The 27,326-nt window shown below is 42.3% G+C and overlaps 1 protein-coding gene across 2 annotated transcripts in view; it reads right to left on the bottom strand.

Annotated features, from left to right (window-relative positions):
- The window catches only part of NCAN (neurocan), a 491,928-nt gene that overhangs the window by 245,491 nt on the left and 219,111 nt on the right, over positions 1 to 27,326 (bottom strand). For both annotated transcript variants that reach the window (XM_073555129.1, XM_073555130.1), the window contains 3 exons: positions 8,187 to 8,361; positions 2,628 to 2,755; positions 1,868 to 2,155 (listed from right to left, as the gene is read on the bottom strand). In XM_073555129.1, the coding sequence (XP_073411230.1) occupies positions 1,868 to 2,155; positions 2,628 to 2,755; positions 8,187 to 8,361 (591 nt within the window). The remainder of the gene's footprint in view (positions 1 to 1,867; positions 2,156 to 2,627; positions 2,756 to 8,186; positions 8,362 to 27,326) is intronic.

Below are 27,326 nucleotides of genomic sequence, written 5' to 3'. Positions count from 1 at the left end.
TGCTCATGGCGAATATTCCATACAATACTTCAGTACTTCAAACAATCACATAATCAAGTTCAGAACAAATTTTCCCCACTGTACAGGTAACAGATCTCTGACACATATTTTATTCTGTAAATCCTGCACAGCATGAAAAGTATTCTTTATATCACAACAAACATAATACAATGTAATAAAATACAGTCATATGTAAAAGTTTGGGCACCCCTATTAATGTTAACCTTTTTTCTTTATAACAATTTTGGTTTTTGCAATAGCTATTTCAGTTTCATATATCTAATAACTGATGGACTCAGTTATATTTCTGGATTCAAATGAAGTTTATTGTGCTAACAGAAAATGTGCAATCTGCATTTTAATAAAATTTGACCGGTGCAAAAGTATGGGCACCTCAACATAAAAGTGACATTAATATTTCGTAGATCCTCCTTTTGCAAAAATAACAGCCTCTAGTCCCTTCCTGTAGCTATTAATGAGTTCCTGGATCCTGGATGAAGGTATTTGTGACCATTCCTGTTTACAAAACAATTCCAGTTCAGTTAAGTTTGATGGTTGCCGAGCATGGACAGCCCGCTTCAAATCATCCCACAGATGTTCAATGATATTCAGGTCCGGGGACTGGGATGGCCATTCCAGAACATTGTAATTGTTCCTCTGCATGAATGCCTGAGTAGATTTGGAGCGGTGTTTTGGATCATTGTCTTGCTGAAATATCCATCCCCTGCGTAACTTCAACTTCGTCACTGATTCTTGCACATTATTGTCAAGAATCTGCTGATACTGAGTTGAATCCATGCGACTCTCAACTTTAACAAGATTCCCGGTGCCGGCATTGGCCACATAGCCCCAAAGCATGATGGAACCTCCACCAAATTTTACTGTGGGTAGCAAGTGTTTTTCTTGGAATGCTGTGTTTTTTAGCCTCCATGCATAACGCCTTTGTGTATGACCAAACAACTCAATCTTTGTTTCATCAGTCCACAGGACCTTCTTCCAAAATGTAACTGGCTTGTCCAAATGTGCTTTTGCATACCTCAGGCGACTCTGTTTGTGGCGTGCTTGCAGAAACGGCTTCTTTCGCATCACTCTCCCATACAGCTTCTCCTTGTGCAAAGTGCGCTGTATTGTTGACCGATGCACAGTGACACCATCTGCAGCAAGATGATGCTGCAGGTCTTTGGAGGTGGTCTGTGGATTGTCCTTGACTGTTCTCACCATTCTTCTTCTCTGCCTTTCTGATATTTTTCTTGGCCTGCCACTTCTGGGCTTAACGAGAACTGTACCTGTGTTCTTCCATTTCCTTACTATGTTCCTCACAGTGGAAACTGACAGGTTAAATCTCTGAGACAACTTTTTGTATCCTTCTCTTGAAAAGCTATGTTGAATAATCTTTGTTTTCAGATCATTTGAGAGTTGTTTTGAGGAGCTCATGATGCCACTCTTCATAGGAGTATCAAATAGGAGAACTACTTGCAAGTGGCCACCTTAAATACCGTTTCTCATGATTTGATACACCTGGCTATGAAGTTCAAAGCTCAATGAGGTTACAAAACCAATTTAGTGCTTCAGGAAGTCAGTAAAAAGTAGTTAGGAGTGTTCAAATCAAGAAAATGATAAGGGTGCCAATACTTTTGCACCGGCCAAATTTTGTTTAAATGCAGATTGCACATTTTCTGTTAGTACAATAAACCTCATTTGAATCCAGAAATATAACTGAGTCCATCAGTTATTAGATATATGAAACTGAAATAGCTGTTGCAAAAACCAAAATTGTTATAAAGAAAAATGGTTAACATTAATAGGGGTGCCCAAACTTTTACATATGACTGTATAATATTATATAAATAATGAGAGCATATAATACCTTTGAAGCAATAAACTCCAAACTTCCTCTGAGGAGGAGGAAATCCTGTCCGGTTTACGTATTGATATAATGTTCGGACCCCTGGCTCTTCTCCGCCACAGTTTTTCCGTGGATTCCGTATTGGATAGCGAACACTACTGTCTGCCAACCATCCAGGGTCACACTGGTCCAATCCATTTCTCCAAGCAGCATACAGCTGACCCACTGTGGCCAATGACCCTCCATCAAGCGAGCATAAGTTTCGTGCATGCTCCAAAGAGCTTCTTTCAGGCACGTAATAAACATCGCCTGTGGGTAAAGAGACCATAAATGTTAACAGAAAAAAATCTGCTGTTTTTTTTTTTTTTATAATAATGACATATGACATAATCTATAACAAAGATGAAATCATATGGCGTTAGTGAAACTATTGCAATATTAAATGGTTTATCCAATGCAATAAAAAAAGGTCTGCAGTCACTCTATTCAACCACAGACTGCTGGATTGTGATAGTGTGCAATGTGCACTTTGTCATGGTTCCCCTGTATGCCCCATGCCAGCCACATGCCAACTAGTCTGTCCTGGAGGAGAGTCTAGCTGGCATGTGACCGTAAGTATGCAAATTGCATGGGGAATAGAGGGGAATTATGACGGCGTAACACATTCCAAAGTGTCGCGATTTGGCAATCTGTAGTGTCATAAAGTGACTGGAGAATTTTCTTCTTAGATTGATCAATGGTAAAAGACTGTAATCTAAATCAATAGCAATAGCAAAGCTACCTAGGGGGCTTTTAGTGTAGCAGTACACGTCATAGGTTTCCTGTGGTTCTCTCTCTCCATATGTCCTGACACCAGGAACATTATTTCGGTCTCCATAGCAACCAGGTCTGGGTGTTTTGATTGGGTATCTGTAGAATAAAAACAGAAAAATGTAGAATTAATGATTTTGTTGTTCTTAGAAAAAGCCATGGAACGTCCAGATAATCCGCCTTGCAGGTTCCAGATGGGTTTTTTTTCAGCGTCATTTCCTTTTGATTGCACTGCAGGGCCTCTGAAGAGTTGATTCTGATGAGTTTAGGTATGTTAGCAGCAAAAATGTTATTTTCAAATGTTAGCAACAATGGATCATACAGCAAAAGGAAAGTGCTTTACACATCTTTATGTGCTCGTCATTGGTTCTGGCAGCATCTGCCAGTGGCATACCTTGCAGCTCATGGACCCCAGTGCAAAGTCTCCAACAGGGCACGTAATTATCAAGGATCTTTAATAGTATTGGAATTCTTTTTTTGGGCCCCCTAGGCTATAGGATTCAGTCCCTGCACACAGTATAACTACATCCCTGGCATCTTCTGAGAGTGAGAGTGGTGCAACTAGTGCCGTGCGGGCCCAATGTCTTTTGATGACAGTTTTGAATCACATGCCCCTCTAGCCGGACAAGATTTGTGCAGTCTGTCCTACAAAAACTTCCCTTACAAAAGAACACGCTAGTGCTGATCTGTAATAATAATGTAGAAATAATTGGCTTGTGACAATAATCATAAAGGGGTCTACCCCAAGAACAAATAAAGCATTATACCCTGTGACAATGACTTGTATGGACTGCATATTTTTAGCTTTAATGATTAGGGCAGTTCCATGCTGGGAAGCAATATTTTCAAAATTTTCAAATATTTTGGAAATAGTTAATTTTTTGTAAGTTGGTACTTCATTACACATGGCATAAGGTGGCAACACTGTTTCTTTCAAATTCCATATATTTCCAAGATGGCACAGAGTTGCATGTGAACACCTACTGTTCTTACTGGAATCATACAGTAACAGGCTATATTGGTAAGTGGATTACTATTAACTAGCAACATGCGTAACTTACGTTCAGTAAATATGAAAGAAGTATTGTTAGGAAACCAAAATACTATATTTGGTTCTGTAAGATTATTGTTTACCAGAAATTTTGCACATATCCATCGTAGACATTTTCTCAGTAACGTAAGTTACCAAAAAGATAAAAAGATTTTGTTGGATTGAGAACTAAGCATAAATTAAGTTGTAACTTGCAGAGTTCTTATATTGCATAATGTATTAACTATTCACTAAGTTTCATGTTGCTGCTAAAAGTTTCACAGTTTCTGTATGAAGTAAACTTATTGTAATGTAAGTTGCTTGAGCTTTTCAATGTAAGTTACCTGCCTTTCAATTTTTGGACAACACAATCATTATAATACAAAGGCTGCCTATGGGGGTGCATTGTAATATAGTGGCTGCCTATGGGTGTGCATTATAATATAGAGGCTGCCTATGGGGATGCATTATACTGTAGACTCTGCCTATGGGGGTGCATTATAATATAGAGACTGCTTATGGGGGTGCATTATAATACAGAGGCTGCCTATGGGGGTGCATTGTAATATAGTGGCTGCCTATGGGGGTGCATTATAATATAGAGGCTGCCTATGGGGGTGCATTATAATATAGAGGCTGCCTATGGGGATGCATTATACTGTAGACTCTGCCTATGGGGGTGTGGGTCGCCCTCCCAGGGCTGTGGGGTACTCAGTACTGGGTCGGTCTCTCAGATGGGAATGTCACAGCAGCGGTGACCCGGTCCGTGGCCCTGGGCGCCCATATAAAAGGGGATTGAGTTGGGAATATGGTTTATAAGGCCGATTTCACATTAGCGCTTTTTCAGCGCACGCACGGCCGGGGGTAGCTCCGCCCCCGAGCCGGCTCTCTGCCCGGCGTGCCCGCCCCTTGCTTGTAGCAATTCGAAAAGTTTGATTTTGGCGCGCACGGCGCACCGTCAAAAGTGTGCAGCGCAGGTCAAAGCGCAACTAGCGCACGGCCTGCGCACGATCTGCGCACCCTATGCTAAAGATAGGGTGCGCCGATCGCAGGCGCCGCTGTCCGCTAGTAGGTGGCGCTACAAGCAAGTGGCGGGCACGCCGGGCAGAGAGCCGGCTCGGGGGTGGAGCTACCCCCGGCCGTGCGTGCGCTGAAAAAGCGCTAATGTGAAACCGGCCTAAGTGATTCGTGACGCCACCTGTGGTGTTCGGCAAGGGAGATGTTAAGCCGACGCTGCAGACAGATCCTCTGGGACTGATGGTGTGATGCAGCAATGATGTTATAGCCCTCCACAGGCAGGGCTGTAGTCCCAGGGCAGAGTAGGTGAAATGACACGTAGATGGTGTAGTGTCAGGCGCAAGGGATGTAGCAGTGCAGGGCAGGTTGGCGCAGGAATGAGTGGAGGACACCAGGGCATGTAGTTCCAAAGCTTTATTCAGTCTGTTGCACAAACAGGTGCCTGCTTCCGTGCCGTGTCCTCCCGGTCAGGGACTCAGTCAACCTCCAGGCCAGATGGAATACTCCTTCCCAACACTCCGCCAACATGTGCTTTTCTGAACGTCTCCTCTTATAGCGCCTTTAATGAAGTACTCCTAGTACTGAGTTACACTGGAGTTCCTCCTGTCCGATGTTCTTATGAACTCGTACGGCAGACAGCAGTAGCCTGCTTCGGGGACTCCTTGCTACTAAGTCCCGGCTCACTATCCAGTTGCTGTTGTGCCCCCAAGTCTTATGTGGGAATAAAGTGGTCACTACTTCTATTCCTCCGGTGTCTGCTGCAGGACCATTAGTATCCATACAACCTCGGGGACCGGGCCCCGGCCTTGCGCTTAGAACTTCTAGGAAGGGTTCTCCTCTAAACCCACATCCTCTGTTCTCTTTTACTCCTCAAGTTCTGTACTAATCTTTCTTTTTATGGAGAATCAGGCTTTCAGTCTATGTTGCTCTCTTTCTTCCTTTCCCGTGCCAGCAGACCCAGGTGACTGGGATCTGCTGCAGCACTTCCATCCATCTATCCCTCTCTTTCGGGATCTTCTTCTCTCCAACTCTCTAACCAACTGACTTCTCAATCCTCAACTCTTCCCGCTCTCTGTAATATCAACTAACTCCACCCACCTCCCAGCACGTTTCGTGTTCCAAGCAGGGAGCCACCAATGGGTGCTTTGCTATACTCCAAGCAGGGAGCCCCCGAAGGTGCTTTGCTACACTACTTTTGTGGTGTTGGGTGCAGGTGTTGGAGTGTAGTCAGGTGTCTCCACCTTACCTGGATGGTGGGGCACTACACCTCAGGAGGAGGTGCAGTACCTCTGTGGCGACTGAGCCTCAGGGGCGCCACAGGTGCATTAAAATATAGAGGCTGCCTATGGGGGAGCATTAGAATACAGAGGCTGCCTATGGGGGTGCATTATAATACAAAGGCTGCCTATGGGGGTGCATTCTAATATAGAATCTGCCTATGGGGATGCATTGTACTGTAGACTCTGCCTATGGGGGTGCATTATAATACAGAGGCTGCCTATGGGGGTGCATTATAATACAGAGGCTGCCTATGGGGCTGCATTATAATACAGAGGCTGCCTATGGGGCTGCATTATACTATAGACTCTGCCTATGGGGAGTGAATTATACTATATTGAGGACTATCTGGTGTATTATACTATATCAGGGGTCCCCAACCTGTAGCTTGGGAGCCACAAGTGGCTCGCGGTCCCAGGAATTGTGGCTCGTGGCTGTCTGCCAGCTTGGTGCATTAGGCCCAGGTCTAGTAAACAGGTATGAAGAGCACATCTCAAAATGGTGAATTTTGTGAGTAGCTCTGCACAGAAGTACAGATGTGGATGCAGATTTACTGGTCTTAGGGGTTTAGAGAGGTTTTAGGTATGGTACGCTGGAGGATGATACTACCTGTTAGAGGAGGTGCTCAAAGCTGGATGTGACAGTGTGTTGGGAGTCCTTGACGGGAGAATACTGAATGGGGTATTGTGGGAACCCCTGGATCTCAGTGTACTGCTTTGGAGTGATTTCTGTGGAGAAGCTTTGGTTATCATTATACCTGTAATGGGGGCTTTGGTACTACTTTGAAGGAGATGGGAGCTGGATGTGGCTCGCGCCCCTCTCTGTGCTGAATGTGGCTCGCGACCCTCTCTCTAAGCTGAATGTGGCTCTCAAGGTCAGAAAGGTTGAAGACCACTGTGCTATATGGATGCTATCTAAGGGGCCATTATACAGTGTGGGGATTATAGTGATGCGGCCATAATACAGTGTTGGAGCCATTAAATAGTTTGAGGATATTAAGGAGTCAGTATATATACAGTGAGGGGGCATTATACTGTGTATAGAGGAGCTGTACAGGGGGGAGACTCGGGACACTACTACATGTAAAGTGGGCACTTATTATTATAGGGGAACTTTTTGATTATCCAGGAAGCTAAATGAGCAGTGAGCACAAATTTACATCCTTGTTGAAGTTCTTCATTAGCTGTGTCTGAATTCATTAGACTGGACCACATATGTAGGCCTAGATTGTACAATACAAAATAAAATTGTGGTACTGTGTTAGCCAGAAAAATAGATGTAAATACTTATGTCCCCCCCCAAAAAAATTGAGAAAAGCATTCAAGGTGTGATAACTTTATTGGCTAACCAGAGAAATTATATTTGCAAGCAAGCTTTCAGGGCTCAGAAGGCCCCTTCATCAGGCTAGATTACAAGTGAATTACTGAGAAGAGTCGTTGTAGGCCTAGATTTAGTCTACATTATATAATTGATCAACGGTCATATTTTGTAATCAAAATTTCCACTCTGCAAAAATGTTGACAACTGAAGTATGAATATTGATTGATTACATTTTTATACTAAATTTTAGTCTGCATATGTAGTTCACACCAATGGATTCACATGCAGCCTATGTTTTGCCTTCTCAAATATGAACACTGACAAAGTTGAACACATTCTTTGTTTTATAACGTAAGTTACTATATTGTGTTGTAACGTAAGTTACCTACATTTCTTGTAATAAAAACTGTTGCATTTATCTTGAGAGGTTAAAATAAATTTGTTAAAGTTGCTTGGACTATGGTGTTTTAATACAATAAAAATAGTGCTTCTCCCCTGTTTTCCAGAACAGAAAATTTGGCAGTCCCATGATATGGACAATTTTGTGTAACGTAAGTTACCAAGTAATAACACTGTATTTTGTACTTAATTTGTATTGTCGAAAAATCAAACTGTGTTGAAATCTATTGAGAATAGTGTAACGTACAATATACATTCACTCATTTTTGTGCCTGCCCTCAAAGAACAGTCTGTAGCCATTACTAACTCAGTTTTTGGCGCGTGAATGTAACGTAAGTTACCATTTAATGCCCTATTATATGAAATATTGCAATTTGTAGAATCTCTCCTAAATTCCTACTTTCAGACTAGCTATGTGCATTAAATATTATTTTTTGTAAATGTTAAACAGCTTTTTTATCGATATTTTCTCATTAACAATTTTACCTGACAGTTCGGTCAGATAGCCATCCGGCATCACAATTGTCCAAGCCATCCTCAAATGCAGCCTGCAGCTGCTCTGGAGATGCGATGACACCGGAGTTCTCCTCGCAGGAGCGTACGGCATCGGGGAACGTCAGGGCATATCTGTTACTAGCGGCCCGGTAATGGAATACCAAACCTAGGAAGGAAAAAAAGAGAGGTTTTCTTTTTGCTGCTTTACAGATAATATCAGAGCCCGGGAATGAATTCATGATTTGGTTACTTTTATATATTTCCATATCGCAAACTTCCAAGTGTGCAGGAATAATAATGCTGCTTATAGCATTTTGGTACAATGCACCATAACACTACGGAGAGATCTATCAAAGCCACACTATTTATACGTCGCTTTGAAGCTGGCAGAGAGAACAGTTTATTGTGAATGCCTCCCCCATCATGTAATATGGTACGGAGGCACATCAGTCCTCAAAGGAGTATAGTAAATAATGAAAGATAAAAGCTGTATCCCACCTACTGTCGTCATTGTTTAGCCTTTACAATGCTCGCCGAGTTTTCTAGAATCGCTACTTTGCAGGAATGAATGTCTAGCAAGATTCCCACTTAAAGGGAAGCTATCATCAGAAAATGACTGATTGTTTAAATCAGGTATTTGTGTTGTAAATACAGTACTGTGCAAAAGTTTTAGGCAGGTATGGAAAAATGCTTTCGAAAATAGAGACGTTAATAGTTTATTTTCATCAATTAAAAAAGTAAATGGAATAAACAAAAGATGATTCGAGATCAAATCAATATTTCGTGTGATCGCCCTTGGCCTTCAAAGTAGCATCAAAGCATTAATTCTTCTAGGTACTTCTGCACAGTTAGGGATTTTGTAGGATCATAGTCAGCTGTATGAGTAACCAATTACATCACTCAGGGGATAATCATCATTTTCAGCTGTAGGTTTTAACATGGTCATTAACTAAAGCAGAAAGAGCTGTGTAGGAGGTGTAAAACTGGGTGTGCAATAGACAAAATCTGCTAATAAAAGGTGAGGTTGCGGAAGACGGTTTCATTTCACAGGTCAAACACTATAGCAAGACTGAGCCCAGCAACAAGACAGAAGGTACTTATGCTCATTCAGCAAGGGGGCTCGCAGGGAAAGATTTTAAAGCACACTGAGGTTTCAATATCTGCTACTTTTGAAGTGACACCAAAAAATGGACATTGAGGACAGCAGATGCTGTGGATGGCAAAGGAAACTTAGTGAAGCAGATGAAAAATGCATCATGCTTACTTCCCCATGAAATCACAACATGTTCAACAGTGCCAGCTTCAGCTCAGAAGTGCCAGCCACCAGCTGAACCCAAAACCCAATGACTGTTTTAAAAGGTATGTTCAAAATTAGTCTTTATGGAAGCGTTGTGGCCAAAATGCCATACCTTTATGTGGATCTAAACAAAGTGACTACAGTATGTTAGAAAACAGAGGTTGGGGTGCAGAAAAATGACAGAATGTGATGTGGACTGTTGAGTCAACATTTTAAATATTTGGCCAGAACAGAAGGTAATTTTTACTTTGAAGGGTCGGAGAGTGGTAGAAATTTGACTGTCTGCAGACAACAGTTAAGCATGGTGGAGGTTTACATTTGAGGCTGCATTTCAGCAAATAGAGTTGGGTATTTGGTAAGGAATAATTGCATCCTCAATACTGAGAAATACAGGCAGATACTTATCCATCATTCAAAGTGATGATATGATAACATCATTGAGTTTCTGAAATTACATGAAGAGACAGAAGAATTTGTGCAAGTCTACATCCATAGAGAATCTCTGTTTAGTTCTCCAAGATGTTTGTGACAACCCGCCTACCAAGATTATTCTAAAAGTGTGGGCAAGTCTACCTAGAAGAATTGACATGAATTTCCTGAAAGTACAGGAGGTTTGAGTCTAAAAAATCCAGAGCAGTCAATTTGAAAATTACAAGATTTCTATATTATTTTTTTTATGAAATGGAAAAGAACATTGACCCCAAAAGACCTGACCAGAGCAGTGTGAGAATAATAGAGAATGAAGATGCAAACAGGCAGAAACATCTTCCAATAAAGGAGCAGTACGGCCCTGGGAGTAGCATGCTTCCAGTCTCTCTGCCTGCGCATGCGCATTATATGCATGCGTGGAGGAGAGGGATCGATAAGAAGCCGTGCCATCAACAAGACAACAGCCCACTTCCATTGAAAATAGTTACAAATAACAAAGGTTTTTAGGTAGACTGGCTTTCAAAGCAGTCAGTATCCATCTAAGATCAGTAAACACACACACATTTCAGTTGTATATCAATCATCTGTAACCTTCCAATAAAATATTTTTTACAATACAGCTGAATATTCAGTTGGCCTCCAAACAATGCTCAGTATTGGGGCGCGATGTTCTAGGGATTGTCAGATCCCCACTGATCTAGCACGTATCATCTTTGCCAAGAATAGATAATGTTGGTGACTACAATATCTTTCAAATAAATGGCCAGTGTCCTTTACCTGACACAATCTTAAACTATCTCTCTCTGTAGGACAGAAAGGATGAATAATTCTATGAAAAAAGATAAGTGAAGATCTCGGTTAGATCCTTTGTCTACAAAAACTATATACATTGGCTTTGATTCTTCTTGGCTGGCCAAACTCAAGCCTTTATTGAGATACAATTCTTAGAGCTGCACACAAAAACCCTTTTCATGAAATTTTAAAAATAAACTCATTTTATGGCTGGCATATCAACAGCTTTGTTTCCTTATAGAATTTTAGCCCTACCATTCACCATAACCAGTCTCATTGTCAGAGAAGGCAAAGATGGTAACAGATGCTGTTCTCAAGAATGCCATATATTATGATTCTTTTTTATTCTGAAAGCTGAACGGATGATTGTTTTTATACTTTTTATTGAAAATTGTAAAGGACTATTGCCATACCACACCTCAAGGATAGATAAAATTCTGGATAATGGTGGGAATAACATACACACATAAAAACTACCATGTTTGCAGTAGCCACAGGCTAAAAACTGGATTCCGATTATAAATAAAATTTCAGAGGTATATGGTTCCTGTCATTTTAGCAAGATTTGCAGAAATCAATAATAGAGGCAAATATAGGAATCTTTGTAATATATCTCAAAGAAATTTGCTTCTTTCTCAACTTATGAGCCACTTCTCCACCTCTGCCTCCTGAGCTTACTATCCATTCTGAAAAACAGCTCAAATCTGTCTTGCCTTGATCTGCTTGCTCAGTGAGGTGCAATATTACACAGCCTATTATAATCTATCTAGAAAGACATGGGAGGAGGAATGAGGAGCGCTCAGCACAGTGAGAAACTAGTCAGACAAAAGAAAATTAAGTTAAATCTTCTAGCAACTATTTTACCTCAGTCCAGTGCTGGATACACAGTCGCACAGCTTATTCACGCTGTATAATCTTGTACTCAACACTAAAAAAACTGCTGAGATGGTTGTGGATTTTAGGAAAGATCAACATAAGATACTTCCAATCTACATCCATGACAAAGTGGTTCTTAGGGACACAGAGACCAAATTCCTTGGTGTTATCATCTCTCATGATCTTAAATGGGTGAAAAACGTGGATGCTGTTATAAGAAAAGCACAACAGAGGATGTTCTTCCTGCGTCAGCTGAAAAGATATGGTTTGTCTAAGAATCTGCTGATCTTATTCTTTAATGCTGTCATCAGATCTGTGATTTGTTCCTCTCTGATAGTCGGGTATGGGGGAGCCACTGCGCATGACAAACTCCGCTTACAAAGGACTTTCAGAACAGCAGAGAGAATTATAGGTTCTCCCCTGCCTAAAATCCAGGATCTTTATGATAAGAGTATTCGATCCCACGCATTGAAAATTTCATCCGATCCCTCTCACCCGGGACACTCCTCATTCCAACTACTCCCTTCAGGACGTCGCTTCAGAGTCCCCAAATGCAGCACCAACCGCCATATGAACAGCTTCTATCCACTCTCTGTTCAACAATTAAATCGTCATGTGTAGACTATATACTGTATCTGTCTTGTTAGATGTTACTTGTTGTATCTGTTGTTATATATTATGTTGCCTCTTTGCCACAAAGAATTCCTTGTATATATGTAATATGTACTTGGCGATAATAAATTTGATTGATTGATTGATAGATAATGTCCTCTAAGTTGCTGCTTCTACTGTCTCATGTGCTACAAAGAAGGAGGAACAGAAATCCCTCTATAAGTGCTGTGCAGTGTATGGAAGACATCATATCAGCTAGTCTCCCCTCACAAGCTCAGAGAGAAGTATGAGAAAATATATGCAGAGGGGACAACTGGTGAAATATGCAGTTTTCATGGTCAGAAATAGTGTTATTCCTTGTGTATGCTGATATGTCAACTTCTTATGAAAAGATAACTGAAATGAACAGTTATTTTTAAGCATTGCATCTAGCTAATATGATGGTGGCATAGACACAAATGACCTCATTTTTTATCTATTGTGGTTATAACAGAATTGTGCTTCATTTCCAACTGTATTTACACCACAATCTCCATTTTCACCTTTGGTTAAACCAATGGTCCTTGTTTCCCCCAAATGTTACAGTAGGAGCTTCCTGCATCCTCCTGAGGTAATAGCAGTCCCAATCCTTTGGGTTAAAAATGGGTTTACCATACTTTTACAAACATGACTGACTGTTGTTATGTGAAGTAAGGCTGGACTAGGCCACAGGCCTTTAAGGGGGAGGCCTGCATGACAGGGTTGACATTTAGGGACATTTAGTGAGCTGTACAAGGGGTTAGGTCTGGCACAGATGGGGTTAATGGGTGTGAAGAGGTTTAGGGTGGGCTTCAGGGCTGACTGGCATAGGTGGGGGCAATAGGTGGAGCTTAATAGGGAGGGCTATAAAGAAGGGGTAATCTCTGTAGGGGCGACCATTTTAGGTGCCCCTAATACAGCAATATGAAGCTCCCACCCACCCGTCCCTGGTTTTCAATGTCAGCAAGGTTTTATTATGTATGGGCGATACGGTTTATGTATAATACTCAGTTCTTTTTTTTTAGCGCATAAACGTGGGCGTGTCTATAATTTCACTGTTATTGTTATTTTACTGCTGCAGCTTGGCGTGGGGGGGGTCCTCAAAGTTGGTGGTACCAGTAAATGGCGGCTCGGAGGGGGGGATCTCTACAGGTCCTGGACTCCCCCTTAGGTGGGTTAAGTGGACGGGAACGTGTTGGTAAAACCTGTGGGTTTGTGGTGGACTCTGACCAGGTGAGTCTTGTTTCATGTCTTCGAGCTGGTGATTAGCGGCTGAAGGCAGGACTCTGCATTGGACCAGATTTGGGCTTTACTATGAGGATGTTATAATTTTGGGGCTTCGAGGACCGTCCCCTCCTCGTTAGGATGTTTAAAAGTGTTTAAACTGTTATGTTAATTGTTAATAAAGGGCTGCTGTGGCCAATTTTTCCAAAAAAGAGAGTTGGGTGGCTCTTGAGGGAGTGGGGAAGCTCTCAGGTATCACGAACACCCAATTGTCAAGCCCCGTTGCTAAATGTTGAATTGTCTAGGACTGTGCGCATGCCATAATGGTGTGGTATGTGTCATATGTAATCCAATGACTAATACTATGGCATGTTCTTATATGTATGCTGCGACAACTGTGTACCAGATCCAGTGAAGCACCGCATGTGTGATAAGAAGCATTGGTGCTGTGTGCAGCAATACATTTTGTACGAGAAATTCCCATGGGTCCAACATGCTTAGATATTGTAGCACTGAGTAGTTGAGTGATATCTAAAGTGATGGATGCAGAGTTAGCACACCAAAGCGCTGTGTGAGATCTTGCATCATACAATAGTGTGAAGTTAGCAATAACACATCTGCTCATGTCCCCCTGGATGCTTACAGAGTGTACAGGAGGGTCCGAAACACTCAGCTCTATTACAGAATGGGGGTCAGAGTGGACATTATTACAGGATGTAAGGACTTTATTACAGGTATGAGGGGTTGACACACTCAGCTGCTTCCCAAGGTAGACATGGGAACGTTTCTTGTAGTAAATCACCTGCTCATTTAGTATAGACAGCATAGACCATAGCAGGGTTCAGCAAAATAAGCAGAGCCTTTCTGGCATAACGGTAAAGCAAAAAAAATATAACATATGACAAACTTCATTTGTCTGAGGGATTCGTATTCAGCTCTGACTGGAGCTGCCATTTGGACACTTGCTCTCTCCAAACTACAACACACACTGACTCTCAAGTCAAGCTATTAAAGCCAGACCATATGATGATCACATGACCGTGACATCACCCCAGGTCCTGTCCGTACACCTGCTGGTGTCAGCTCTGCAGGTAGAGATATGGTGGGCATTCTCCCACCCACACTATGGATGCCCACATAAAACCAGCCCATGTATGCAACTTTAACTTAACCCTCCCAACACATAGTGTGCTGGAGGAAAATATCCTGGCTTCCCATCACTGACGCCATTATGTGCAGTGACACATATCTCCCCTCATACACTGTGCCAGTTACCCTGTCACACAGGACAGGTGTCAGGAAATAGCATATTATTACAGGGAAGGGAGATATCACTACAGAATGGAGGACAGGATGGGACATTATCACAGGATGGGGACTGAACTAGAAAACATTATTACTGGATGAGGACAAGGATAGGAGACAATATTACAGGATAGGGGCCAGAATGGGGAACATATAACTACTTTGTTTTACTGTCACGATAAGTGTTAGTACTGTGCTTTTTTACAATGATAAGTTTGGTGGTATTCAGTTACTGTGTACAGGGCCACCATCAGGGCACTAATACCCTTACTTGTGTATGGGGCCCAATCAGAAAGGCAAGGAGAAGGGGCCCGGACTGACTGAGACACGCTGGCAGCATGTCTCACACACTTTGGGCCCCACCTCTTTTCCTCCTGCCCATCGGGCTCCAGGTACAGGGCTGGCACTTTCCTGCTGGGCCAGTGGTATTATGGGCTGACTGCATGGCTCCTCTCTGATGTCACCACACTCAGTGCAGCAGACGCAATGCACAAGTGTCTGCACTGAAAGAAGAAGCAGCCACTCAAAGTCTTCTGCTGTGCTGGGGACTCTTCCTACTGATGTCAGCCCTGGCTGTCTGCTGTCCTGGGATGAAATCTGCATATTTTGGCGGAATCCGCAGGTCAAAATCCGTGCATTTTTCCTGCGGATTTATTGCAGATTGTGCAGATTAGGCATGCTTTTTTACACCTGCGGATTCCTATAATGGAATGGGTGCAAAAATGCTGCGGAATCCGCACAAAGAATAGACATGCTGCGGAAAATAAATCGCTGCGTTTCCGCACAGATTTTTCCGCAGCATGTGCGCAGCGTTTTTTTTCCCCCATTAAATAACATTGCACTGTAAATCACTAGCAAATCTGCAGCGGATCCGCAACGTGTGCACATTCCCTAATAGTGTGAGTATGGTAGTATATGTATATAGTGTATGTAATATATAGTGTGCAGTATATGTGTTTTCTTGTTTGTAAATGAGTGTTTATGGCTATACTGCAGATGATCCTTGTATATGTAATAGTGTATCTGTAGTGTATGATGTATGTAATGTATAGTGTACAGTATATGTACTTTCCTGTTGATAAATCAGGGTGAGCCTATACTGCCTGTGGTTCTAGTGAATGTGTGATCAGGACTAAAGTCATAATTAACCCTTCCTGGCAGATTCCCATTGGACCCATGGTGTAATAGACCCCCCCTGATAAATAATCCCCTGCAGGGTGCTGGTATATGTGGTGCTATCGGTGTACAGTGACTGTAGAGCTGCCATGTCTGCATGCCAGCACACAATGAATGTGTGTATGTCCATGAATTATCGCCTTCAATGAGTCTTATTTTTAATAACATACCTGATCTATAATGCGTGAGCAGACATCATATACCTGTATACTGTATATATAAGTGAGCATTTTACAGTAGCCGCAAAATATTTTTTCTTGCATTTCTGAGCCCTTGTGCGTTCTTTAAAAAAATTGCAGCGTGTCAATTCTTCCATTATTTTGGCTGCATTTCTTTTTACCTTTTTTAGATGAATGCATCAAAAATGCCCATACGTGCGCAGCATTTATCCTGCCAACACTCTGAATTTTTTTAGCAGAAGACTGGCATCCAAAAAAGCAGTGAGTGAACAACCTCAGAGCACAGGCGGGATCCAGTATTTCTACATTATCATATTTATCATTATGGTCATTAGTGTAATAGTCCACGCAGTAAAACAGCGGTTATTTCACTATATGTAGGTTTAGAGATGAGTGCGGTCAGGGTCCGCGCTGATTATTATGTCTGTTTTATATGGTCGCTGAGTAGGAATGAGCGAGTACTGAAGTACCGAGTATACCCTAATACTCGGGTATTCGGTACGAATAGCGAGTCCAATGATAGTCAATGGAAGATGCAAGTAATTGTCTGCTGGACCCTTCAGAGCAGTCGGGGGCTGAGGAAAACGCTAAAAAGTGTGTAAATGTTAAAAAATGTATGCTGTAAATAAATGTATATAACATGGGAGCACCTGGTCAGGGGATTCACAATTATAAAGCTTGGACTACTGTCCTTGTTGTGCCACTGCCCAATGTGTAGGCATAGATTTAGTGTCTTCAAAACATTAGCCCTAGGGGCTGTATCATGGTTGATGAAGGAAGCAAGGCAGGTCTGAAGGGCCAAACCATTATGATAAAGTCAGGACTACTAGCATAGAGGGGGCCATGCCTAGTGTCCAGGCATAGCAATAGTATCTCCAAAAAGTAGCCCAAGGGGCTGTATCATGGTTGATGAAGGAAGCAAGGCAGGTCTGAAGGGCCAAACCATTATGATAAAGCCAGGACTACGAGCACAGAGGTGGCCGTGCCCAGTGTCCAAACCTCTCAAAACTCGTCTTATCCATTGGCAATAATGAAAAGATATCGCTGTACTCATCTTTCCAAATTTTTTTTCTAATTTCTTTCTTAAGATGAGCGCCTAAGGGGCCGGAGAACCAAATATATACCTACCCCCGTGCCCTGTCGTCAATATGACCATTCTCCTCCTCCCCCACTAACATTGTTTCAGCCACCCCATGGCAACTTCATTTCCGCTCGTGCCCACCCTTTGGGGAGTGTAGGGACTAGTCCAGGCAGATAAATGACTCAGCCTAGACCCTTCCAAACAGTCTACCCTATCCTTCAGACTTGTTAATACAGCTATCAACTCGCTGCTGAGTGAATCAGTGGTAGATGTAGATGTGTCATGCAATACCGCTCTCGCCGGGGATCCATGGCTACCCCCTCCCCCTTGCAAAGGGCCAATCAAAAGGGACGGCCATAACATAGAATCATAATTACCAGGCCGCATGGGAGCTGACCTCCCTCCGGCCGCTGTGGTTCTAGAATTCTCGCTGTCATCCTCCTCATCAGACTGGGCTCGGGTCCGGCGCAAGGCAGGTTCTGTGAAACTTGCTTCAAAGGCCCTGCTTGGCCGCTCCTCATCAGAGTGGTGGAGTTGATGCACATCCTTGCCTGCGCCCCTGTCACTGTGGGGGTCCTGGCTCCCCCGAAACCGACGTGCCGACAACCCTGTTTCTTCGGCATGGATGGCCGCCTTTTCACCCCCGGGGTGAAAACGAGGGGACCTGGCCTCCAAATGGGATCTTTCCCTGCCCAAGGCCAGCTTCTCCCATAATAATACGTTCCCTGGGAGTCTCTAGAGATTCTTCTGACCCGTCGCTGTACCCGTACAGGCATGTCCATAGACAACCTTTTTGGGGGACTTGTCATGTGGCCGGCCAGCTGGGCCTTTCATTCCCGGCTGGCACATCCCAGGACAGTCTGCTTTTCTGTGATTTCTTAGCAGGCATATCACTAGAAGACCTGCTCTCCAGGGTCCTTTGCGAAGGACCCCGGAAGTAAGATGGCGGCGCCCCTACCACGCGTTCTGGCTGCTCTGTGGGGGGGGTCGCTGCTCTGTCCTCCCTCAGCCTTTATACCAGAGCCTGCAGCATCCGACACAGACCTATTTACCGATGGCCCTCGCTGCACTGAGGCTCTGCTAGTAATGGGTGAAACTAAAACCCGCCTCCTCCTGGGCCCCTCTCCCAACCTCCGCATGGATGACCACCGGGACTAGTTGTGACCAACTCCGCTACCCCCAATGATCCCATTAATTGCCTCTTCTAGCCAGCTTGGGGGATGAACGCTGGCTGCTGCTTGGAGTTTTCCCATGAGTGCCTCCATAGCAGTAAGAGGAGCGTGTCACCTCGGGGGTCCCTTGATCCTTGATGATGGAGAGGTTGCGGTGTGCTTGCTGCCCTGCCGTCCAAAGTCAAAGAGGGCCACTCGCCCCCAGGCCACTCCTTTTGTGTCCTTACTTAACCCCACCTCCCCTATGTCATTTCCCCTGTAACCTTAGACCACTACCTGTCAGCTCATCTTTCTCATCCCCCCTCCCACTCAACCCTCTTGTCACTCCCTCTCATCGTCATGTCAGCCTACCCTTATCACTGCGTTTCATCATCCGGCTGATACTATATGATTGAACTCACCAGACGTAGCTCAAATAAGGCGTTATAAACTGGATTTTCAGTGATTCAGCAGCGCAGAACAATAACCACGTTTTCTCCCATTTCTGATATCCGTAAAAAGCTAACACAAATGTAGTTTTTACAAATATTTTTATCAAAACGGCTAAATAAATAAATAAAGTAATAGAGCTTGCTTTACAAAACAAACAAAACCTCATGTATAGAAACTTATGAAAAATAAAAAGGTATAGCTGTTACAGCTATGAAGAAATAAACTAAACAAAATTGTCTGGTCATCTGAACAATTGCATCATTAAAAAATGTCACCGTGTATAAGTATGAGATGTGTGTATAAACATGCCCGTGTATTTAAGTACCTTATTTATCTTTGTGTGCATGCTTAATGTGTAAATGCATGTGTATTATGTATTACTAGCTTGTGCACATTTTTATAGATTGTTTCTAATGTGAATATGCATGTAAATCTGTGTGTCTATGTTTGTGGGACTTGACAGATGGGGGGTCTAGACACAAATCCTGCAAAGGGGCTCTTGATTGTCACTGACAACCCCTTCAGTACAACATGTATCTAGCTAGAAGAATGAGAAAAAGGAAAAGCTGATAAAATCAGTAGTAAAAGTTCATATACTGTTAATGTTTTGGCTCTCATTTTAAACTATTAATTCTATTATTTATTAATGGATGTGTCCACCTTTTGTACCAACGTATCTAAAGTAAAGCAACATTTTTTGTAATGGTCTTAATGACTAAAATCCTACTATTTTGTGTTTATATCTTCTACGCATATCTGTGCATCTTCATGGTAGTAATAACATGCAAACAAACTTTGTGCTGTCTAACCTTGCGTCATACTCCTGTCCATCAATCCCTCATTTTTCTTAACATACATCGGAAGGATTGGTGGACAGATAGAAAGATCAGACTACAAAGGGTTGCTTTATTTGTTGTTTATTTGTTTCTTTAGTCAAAATTTGTTTTTTATGCACACATATTTGTAAAACTGCTTTGTGTTGAATTTTAGATGCATGTGAGCAATAAAGCAAAAAATCGTTTTAATGATGGTCATATATGTTAACTTTATTATGGACTAGCTGAAGAGCCCGGCGTTGCCAGGGCATAGTAACTAACTGTGGTTAGTTATAACAAATTATAATTTTAAATACTGTGCCTGCGCATTTAATATTGTGGTCTTCAAAAAAGAAAAAATTTGCTTCAACAAAACGGTGCTGGTGCATGCCCAATAGCATCTATCGGCAAGCAATGCTCTCAATCTGCACATGTGCAGCCCACTGTGTCCCGAGGACCAGTGTGGAAACACACACAAGAAAAAGAAATTGTCGCTGTTGAACATAGGAACGCTCCCACATTGGTACATGGAAAACAACCGACGCCATTTTGTTGAAGCAAATTTTTTTTAAAAAAACAATATTAACCCTTTAATGACTGCCGATACGACTTTTAACTGCGTCAGTTATGGAGCCTTATTTTTCCTGCACCTCATTCTTTTTTTTATACAGCCTCCTCCTGCACCTAAGTATAACATTACAGGGTATATACACTAGTCTCCTTAATATTGCGTTGATCCAGGGAGCTAGTCTGATTGCCGTATGTGGAGTCGGGAAGGAATTTTTTTCCCCAATGTGAAGCTTACTGTTTGCCACATGGGTTTTTTTGCCTTCCTCTGGATCAACATGTTAGGGCAAGTTAGGATAGGATATGGGTTGAACTAGATGGACTTAAAGTCTTCCTTCAACCTTAATAACTATGTTACTATGTTACCTCACACTCCTCCTTTATACACAGCATCTTTCTGCAGCACAGCTTTTCTCCTTTAGGCCGGGGTCACACTGACGAGGAATACGGCCGAGTGAGAGGCACTAAAAGCACGCATTACACACGGACCAATGATTCTCTATGGGGTCCCTCTCACCAGCCGTATATTTCTCATCCGTATTCTACGCTCCGTGCCAATCGCAGCATGCTGCGATTGTCAGCATACTACGCCCGTAGTACACCAATGCAAGTCTGTGGGTGCGCAAAAAATACGGATTACACACGGACCACACATGTGACTTGCGAGAAATACGCACCCGGTGTCTTTTAGCAAAGCCGGCAATTCAGTGCGCTATACAGTAAACTCACACTGACAGGTTTAATAAAGAAATGAAAGAATAGATATAGACACATAGAATACACATATACTGTATATATAAATATCTAATCTTTGGTTTCTGTTAGAAACCCTGTCATAGGGCTCCATTATATGTCCATTTTGCAAGCCGGCAAGAAAATCTCACCATACGGATGCCATACGGATTACATACGGATGCTCACATGCGCAAAATATGCGACCACACCTTGATTACGGATGACATATGGAGCACTGTTTAGGGGCCATTCATCCGTATTACGCATGTAAAATACTGACCGTATTTTGCGTTGGTTAGTGTGACCCCGGCCTTATAGTCGCCTCCTCCGGCAGCACCTCACACTCCTCTTCCATATACCATTGGAAACACTTGATCTGGAGAGAAATTGCATTAATTGCAATAAAGCGCATTGTATACACAGCTTACTTCTTCTGCAGCACCACAGTTTTCTCCTTTAGACCTCGTAAACATGTTATTTGGTCAGTATTTCTACCTTAGCATTTGTAAGCTAAAACTTGGAGCAAAACAATCATAGGAAAAGTATAATAGAAACACGTCACCACTTCTGTATTTTTCTCCCACTCATGGTTTTGGCATACAGATACTGAGATAAAATACTGATCAAATACTGAACATGTGAATGTGGCCTTATACACAGCCTCCAAATGCAGCGCCTCACTCTTCTCCATACACAGCCTTATACTGCAAAAGCAATACTGCTCTCATTTTCCCCCTCACATCTCTCATTTTCCCCCTCACATCTCTCATTTTCCCCCTCACACCTCTCATTTTCCCCCTCAGACCTCTCATTTTCCCCCTCACACCTCTCATTTTCCCCCACACCTGTCATTTGGACCTCATACCTGTCATTTTCTGATCACTCCACTATTTTCCCCTCACTCCTCTCATTTTCCCCTCACTCCTCTCTTCCCCTCACACGTGTACAGCAACTTTCTGTTATGAGCACAGCAGTGTAATCCATGGGGCTCCACCCTTTCCCTTGACGTTAAGCTACACAGGAGCAATTCTATTCTAGACACAACGGAGACAGATGTGGCCTATGCCTGCTACGTACTGATACTCTGAAGGCAGTGGCACTGATTGCAGCTCGTAGCGGCTGGGACGTCACAGCCGGTGAGTTTTGTAAGGTGGCTTTCAAGGTAAATGTGTCTCTGCCCATGTGCTCGAACAACGTGGACTGTGTGGACAGAGCTTTGCATGTGGAGTGAGTGTGGCTATGTGAAATGGGTGTGGCTTGATACACGCACACACATACATACACTCAGCTTTATATATATAGATGACAAAACGGCCATTCCTTATAATAATTGACATGAACGTAGTCTGAATACTCTTGCATTAATTTTTTTTAAGTCTTACTGATTAAAGGGTAACTCTGCTTTCAAGCAACTTTTCAGAATTAGCTGATCCTGTGTGTGAATATCATAAATAGCATTATTTCTGGTAATTGTAGGTCTTGCATTCTCACCAGATTGCCCCTCTAAAATCTGTTTCTCGTAAATTGCTCTTCTCTCCCTACATAGCACCCAGACAGAAGCAGCAGTAAGGAAATTACACTGCAGTACTGAGCTGTCTAGATGTGAATCCAGCTATTTGGTAAAGTAAATTATTTATTAGAAAGTTAATAAGCCTGTCTTATCTGCCTCTTTGCTCATTCTGCTCCTCATCCACTGCCCCTACCCCCCATTCGTAGAGTATAATAGAAGGTATAAATTGACACATCACTGTGCTTGCAATCCATCTTGTCTAGTTGCAATGTTTTTTGTTCAGAGTGGATAGAGAGTTCAATGGACAAGGGGAAGAGATGGCTCATGAGTGGGGAAGGAAGCAGATTTCTCTGATTAGATATATTACAGAGTTTATTGATTTATGTAAAGTTTGTTGAAAGTACAGTTCCCATTTAATAAGTCAGATTGTTCTTAAGTCTCAGTTCAATAAGTCATGGTTGCTGATTACTTACAAAGGTGCAAAATGAACAGCCCACTATCCTACTTAACTCATTGATTTTTGTACTAGGAATGGAATGGAAGATACTTTCTGCTCTAAAAAAAGCAATGTTGTTCTTTACAGAATGTTTTGGTTTCTTTGTACCATCATCTCAGTGTTTATTTATTTTGTTGTTCAATGCAATTGATTGTGGAAAATAACACACTGACCATAAATACATGTAAATTATATACAGTTTTTGTTTTATGCAATTTTAGCAATCAGTTCCTACTGTATTGTGCTTGTAGAGCAGAAGTCCTCTTTCTTCACTTCCCTCGGATACACTGTTTTGATTGGAATACACCTTGCTCCATTCTGAAATATGTACCATACATCACAGCCATAAAAGCATGAATGTAGATGATACTATTCTGGTTACATGAGGATGCCAGTTGGAATAATTTTATGCTTGTAACTGAAGAAGCATTGTCATAGCTTGGCGCTGTGACATTGCCTTCGGTTAAACTGTATTATGCAGGTTAGTTTTCTATGATGTGAGCAAGAAAACCTGGACACAAAGCCTACTGAAAGTACATAGCTGCCAGTTCTAGGACATATTTTACTGGCAATCAAGTAATGCTGACAAATGTTTACTGACCTACACAATTCTGAAAGCTGGAAATGTGTAATTAACTTTCTGAAAGCGTATAAAAAGCATAAGACTGCAGTTATACTGGCTGACTGTGACCGTTAACGAAACACCAATCAGCTACCAGAAAGCCAATCGGCAGTCGTCTAATGGGCTGTTTAGGCAGGCCAAATGTACTTCCTTGCATACAGAATGATTGCTAATACGATTGTTGGGAGCACATAGAATAGCATTGTTCTTGGCATAAGGATTCTCTTAGTACTTTTGCTTCCCCCTGACCCCGCACCTTTCATGCATAAATACCTTTTTTACATCGGTTCAGATGTATGTAAACTGCCGCTGTCCGGTCCGCTGGGTGGGGCTTATTCACCTGCTTCCCCATCCCTGTCTTTCTCTACGCATTTCTTCTTGTGTAGAGCAAGACAGGGAGGGGGGAGCAGGTGAATAAGCCCCGCCCATCGGACCAGACCGTGGCAATTAACATACTTCTGAACCGATGTAAAAAAGGTATTTATGCATGAAAGGTGCGGGGTCAGGGGGAAGCAAAAGTACTAAGAGAATCCTTGTGTGACACACAATTGAATGATATCATTATATGATATCTCAAAAAAGGGGTGACAGATTCCCTTTAAATATAAATATATATTTAAAGTGATGTCATGATCATGGTTTTACCCATAAAATGTTCTCCGTGCCATTAGCTGCAACACAACCCCAAAGCAAGATTGATCCACTCCCACGTTTAGTGGTGGGCAAAATGTTCTATTCCTGAAATTATGTGCTCTTTTTCCGCCACACATACCTTTGATCATTGTGGCCAAAGAGTTCTATTTTAACCTCATCGGTTCACAAGACTAGTTTCCAAAATGCATCAGGCTTGTTTAGATGTTTTTATGCATACTTATGAAGGTGAATTTTATGGTGAGGACGCAGGAGAGGATTTCTTCTGATGACTCTTCCATAAAGACCATATTTGTACAGGTGTCTCTGAACAGTAGAACAACAATGTACCACAACTCCAGAGTCTGCTAAATAATTAAGAAGGTCTTTTGCAGTCAAGCAGGGTTTCTGATTTGCCTCTCTAGCAATCCAATAGCAGCTCTCACTGAAATTTTGTTTGGTCTTCCAGACATTATCTTGACCTTCACTGTTCATGTTAACTGTGATTTCTTAATCATATTTCAAACTGAGGAAAGGGCAACTTGAAAGTACTTTGCAATCTTCTTATAGCCTTCTCCTGCTTTGTGGGACTCCACCATTTTCATTTTCAGAGTGCTGGGCAGCTGCTTGGAAAAACTCATGGCTGCTGTTTTTTTTGGCACAAGGTTAGAAGAGGCTGGGCATTTATAAAGCTAGGAAATTTGCATCACCTGGCCTTTCCTAATGTTGATTGTGAGCAAGTCATATCCCTAACAGACTAATAAAGGTCTGAAACCTTGGTCAAAGTTATCTGAGCACATAGATCTACAATGGTGCACAAACCTTTGCATTGGTCCATTTTCCTTTTTTTTAAATGTAAATAATGACAATATTTTTTTACCTAAAATACAAAGGAAGTGTGTTATCTTTAACTTTCTTCGCTTTAGAGATCAACTGATCAACTGCTTAACTGTTCAAAACAATGACAGTAATTTTGACCAGGGGTGCCCAAATTTTACATGCCACTGTATATATACATCGGTAACTGCTAAATTAATCCAGTAAACTGTGCTATTTCAGTAAGAGCTGTGAGATCTTGTTATAACCTTTGAGATATCACTTTTTGATACCTGTCAATAACATACTAAGAGTAAAAATAATACAGTATTTTTAAAATATATGTATGCAGTGTAGTGTGATTGTAGTAATATACTCACCGATTGTTGCCTTCTCCGGTATCCAGCACCATTCCACTCATCTTCTAAGTGATGTCATCCTTATTCAGACTAGCCATCTTAATTTTTACTCTGTGTGTGAGCCGAATGTCTGATTTTATCAGTCCATAAACTTACATTATAAAAGCAACTTCTGGGATATGCAGAGCGCAGTGTGACCCAGAGAGTTTGAAGAGTGGTGACGTCACTGAGAAACGCAGCAGATACCAGAGAAGGCGGTGGCAGGTAAGTAAATTAATACAATTACACTACACTACATACATTTGTTTAGGGGAAAAAAGTTCATGTGAGGGTTTTTTAATTATATACAAATGATGTAAAAATAGAAACAAAATTTTCAAATGATGTTGATTTCTTCAGTATCAAATATGAGCGCCATGTTGCAAAATACATACACTTACATGCATTTGCGTGCTATAAATAAGGATAGTAATAATTTTAGTTTATAATTTTACTCCATTATAAGTCAGTAAAATAAATGGTATTCTGAATAATGTTATGTCATGATGAATGCACTTGGGCACGAAAATCATCAAGATCAGCTGTTGGCAGCTCCCTTTGCAATTACCGACCAATAGTGATGAGCGAACGTGCTCAGATAAGTTGTTACCTGAGCACCTTCTGGTGCTAACTGAGTGACTTCGGCATGCTTGAATAATATGTTCGATTCCCTGCAACTGCATGTCTGTTAGACAGCAGCAACACATGCAGGGACTACCTAACATACAGGATTCTTACATATTTTTCGAGCACGCCAAAAACACTCAGCACACGAGCATGCTCTGATAAGACCTTATCCCAGCACGTTTGCTCATGACTACCGACCAATGATGTTCAAAATGTGCTCAATGGAAGATAAGACCGGAGACACTGAGATCCATGGCAGCCCCCACAGGCTCCTCACAAAAACATGAGCAACATGAGGCCTGTAACTGTTATATTGAAAAATGGTTCTTGTGACACTTTGAGATATGGCCGTAGCATTGATTCCACAACCAAATAAACAGAATGCCAGGCTGTTAAATAAAAACCAGAGCGGTCCGGCTACCATATATTATGTCACCCCATACTATTATCATCAGACAACCAGTCATAATATCATCGATAGCAGCCACGAAGTGTAAGGGTCCTGTCACACACAGTGATCTCGCTAGTGAGATCGCTGATTTTGTGACACATCAGCGATCTCGCTAGCGAGATCGCTGTGTGTTACGGGGGATCAGCGACTGGCCCCCCTGCCAGCTATCGCTGATCGTGCTCGAGCGGCCTGGGAAGTTTTTCCATCGCTGGTCTCCTGCTGCCCAGCACACATCGCTGCGTGTGGGAGTGAGAGACCAGCGATCAGCGATGCTGGATGCCGGTTTCTAATGTAAACGTCGGGTATCCAGGAGCCGCGGCTCCTGGATACCCACTGTTTACCTTGGAAACCGGCGTACACGCTGGTTTCCAAGGTAAACAGCGGGTATCCAGGAGTTGCACGGCTCCTAGATACCCGATATTTACCTTGGAAACCAGCATGTATGCCGGTTTCCAAGGTAAACAGTGGGTATCCAGGAGCCTCGGCTCCTGGATACCCGACGTTTACATTAGAAACCAGCGTCCAGCGTCGCTGGTCCTGATCGCTGGGGCTGTCTATGTGACAGCTCACCAGCGATCAGCCTAACGATGTCCCAGCGATCCCATCCACGTCGGATCGTTGGTGGGATCACTGGGACATCGTTATGTGTGACGGGGGCTAAAGTGTGTGGATTTCTGTGTATGGCGCTCACACTTGAAACTGAATAAATCAAAATGGTTGAAAATTTGGTTTCCATTTTTGCATCATTTGCATATCAATAACATGTTTATAGATCCTGGGACTTCAATAATTTTATTACTTTTCTTTCTTGGTGTTGAACTTTCAATGTTGCAGAGCATATTTAGGCTAGGTTCACATTGCGTTAATGCAG

The sequence above is a fragment of the Dendrobates tinctorius genome, unplaced genomic scaffold (genome assembly GCF_039654945.1).
Source record: "Dendrobates tinctorius isolate UK_male_01 unplaced genomic scaffold, ASM3965494v1 ptg000219l, whole genome shotgun sequence".
Classification (NCBI taxonomy): Eukaryota; Metazoa; Chordata; class Amphibia; order Anura; family Dendrobatidae; genus Dendrobates; species Dendrobates tinctorius.
Note: the sequence above shows the minus strand (reverse complement) of the source record. Positions and strands in the feature narration are given on the sequence as shown.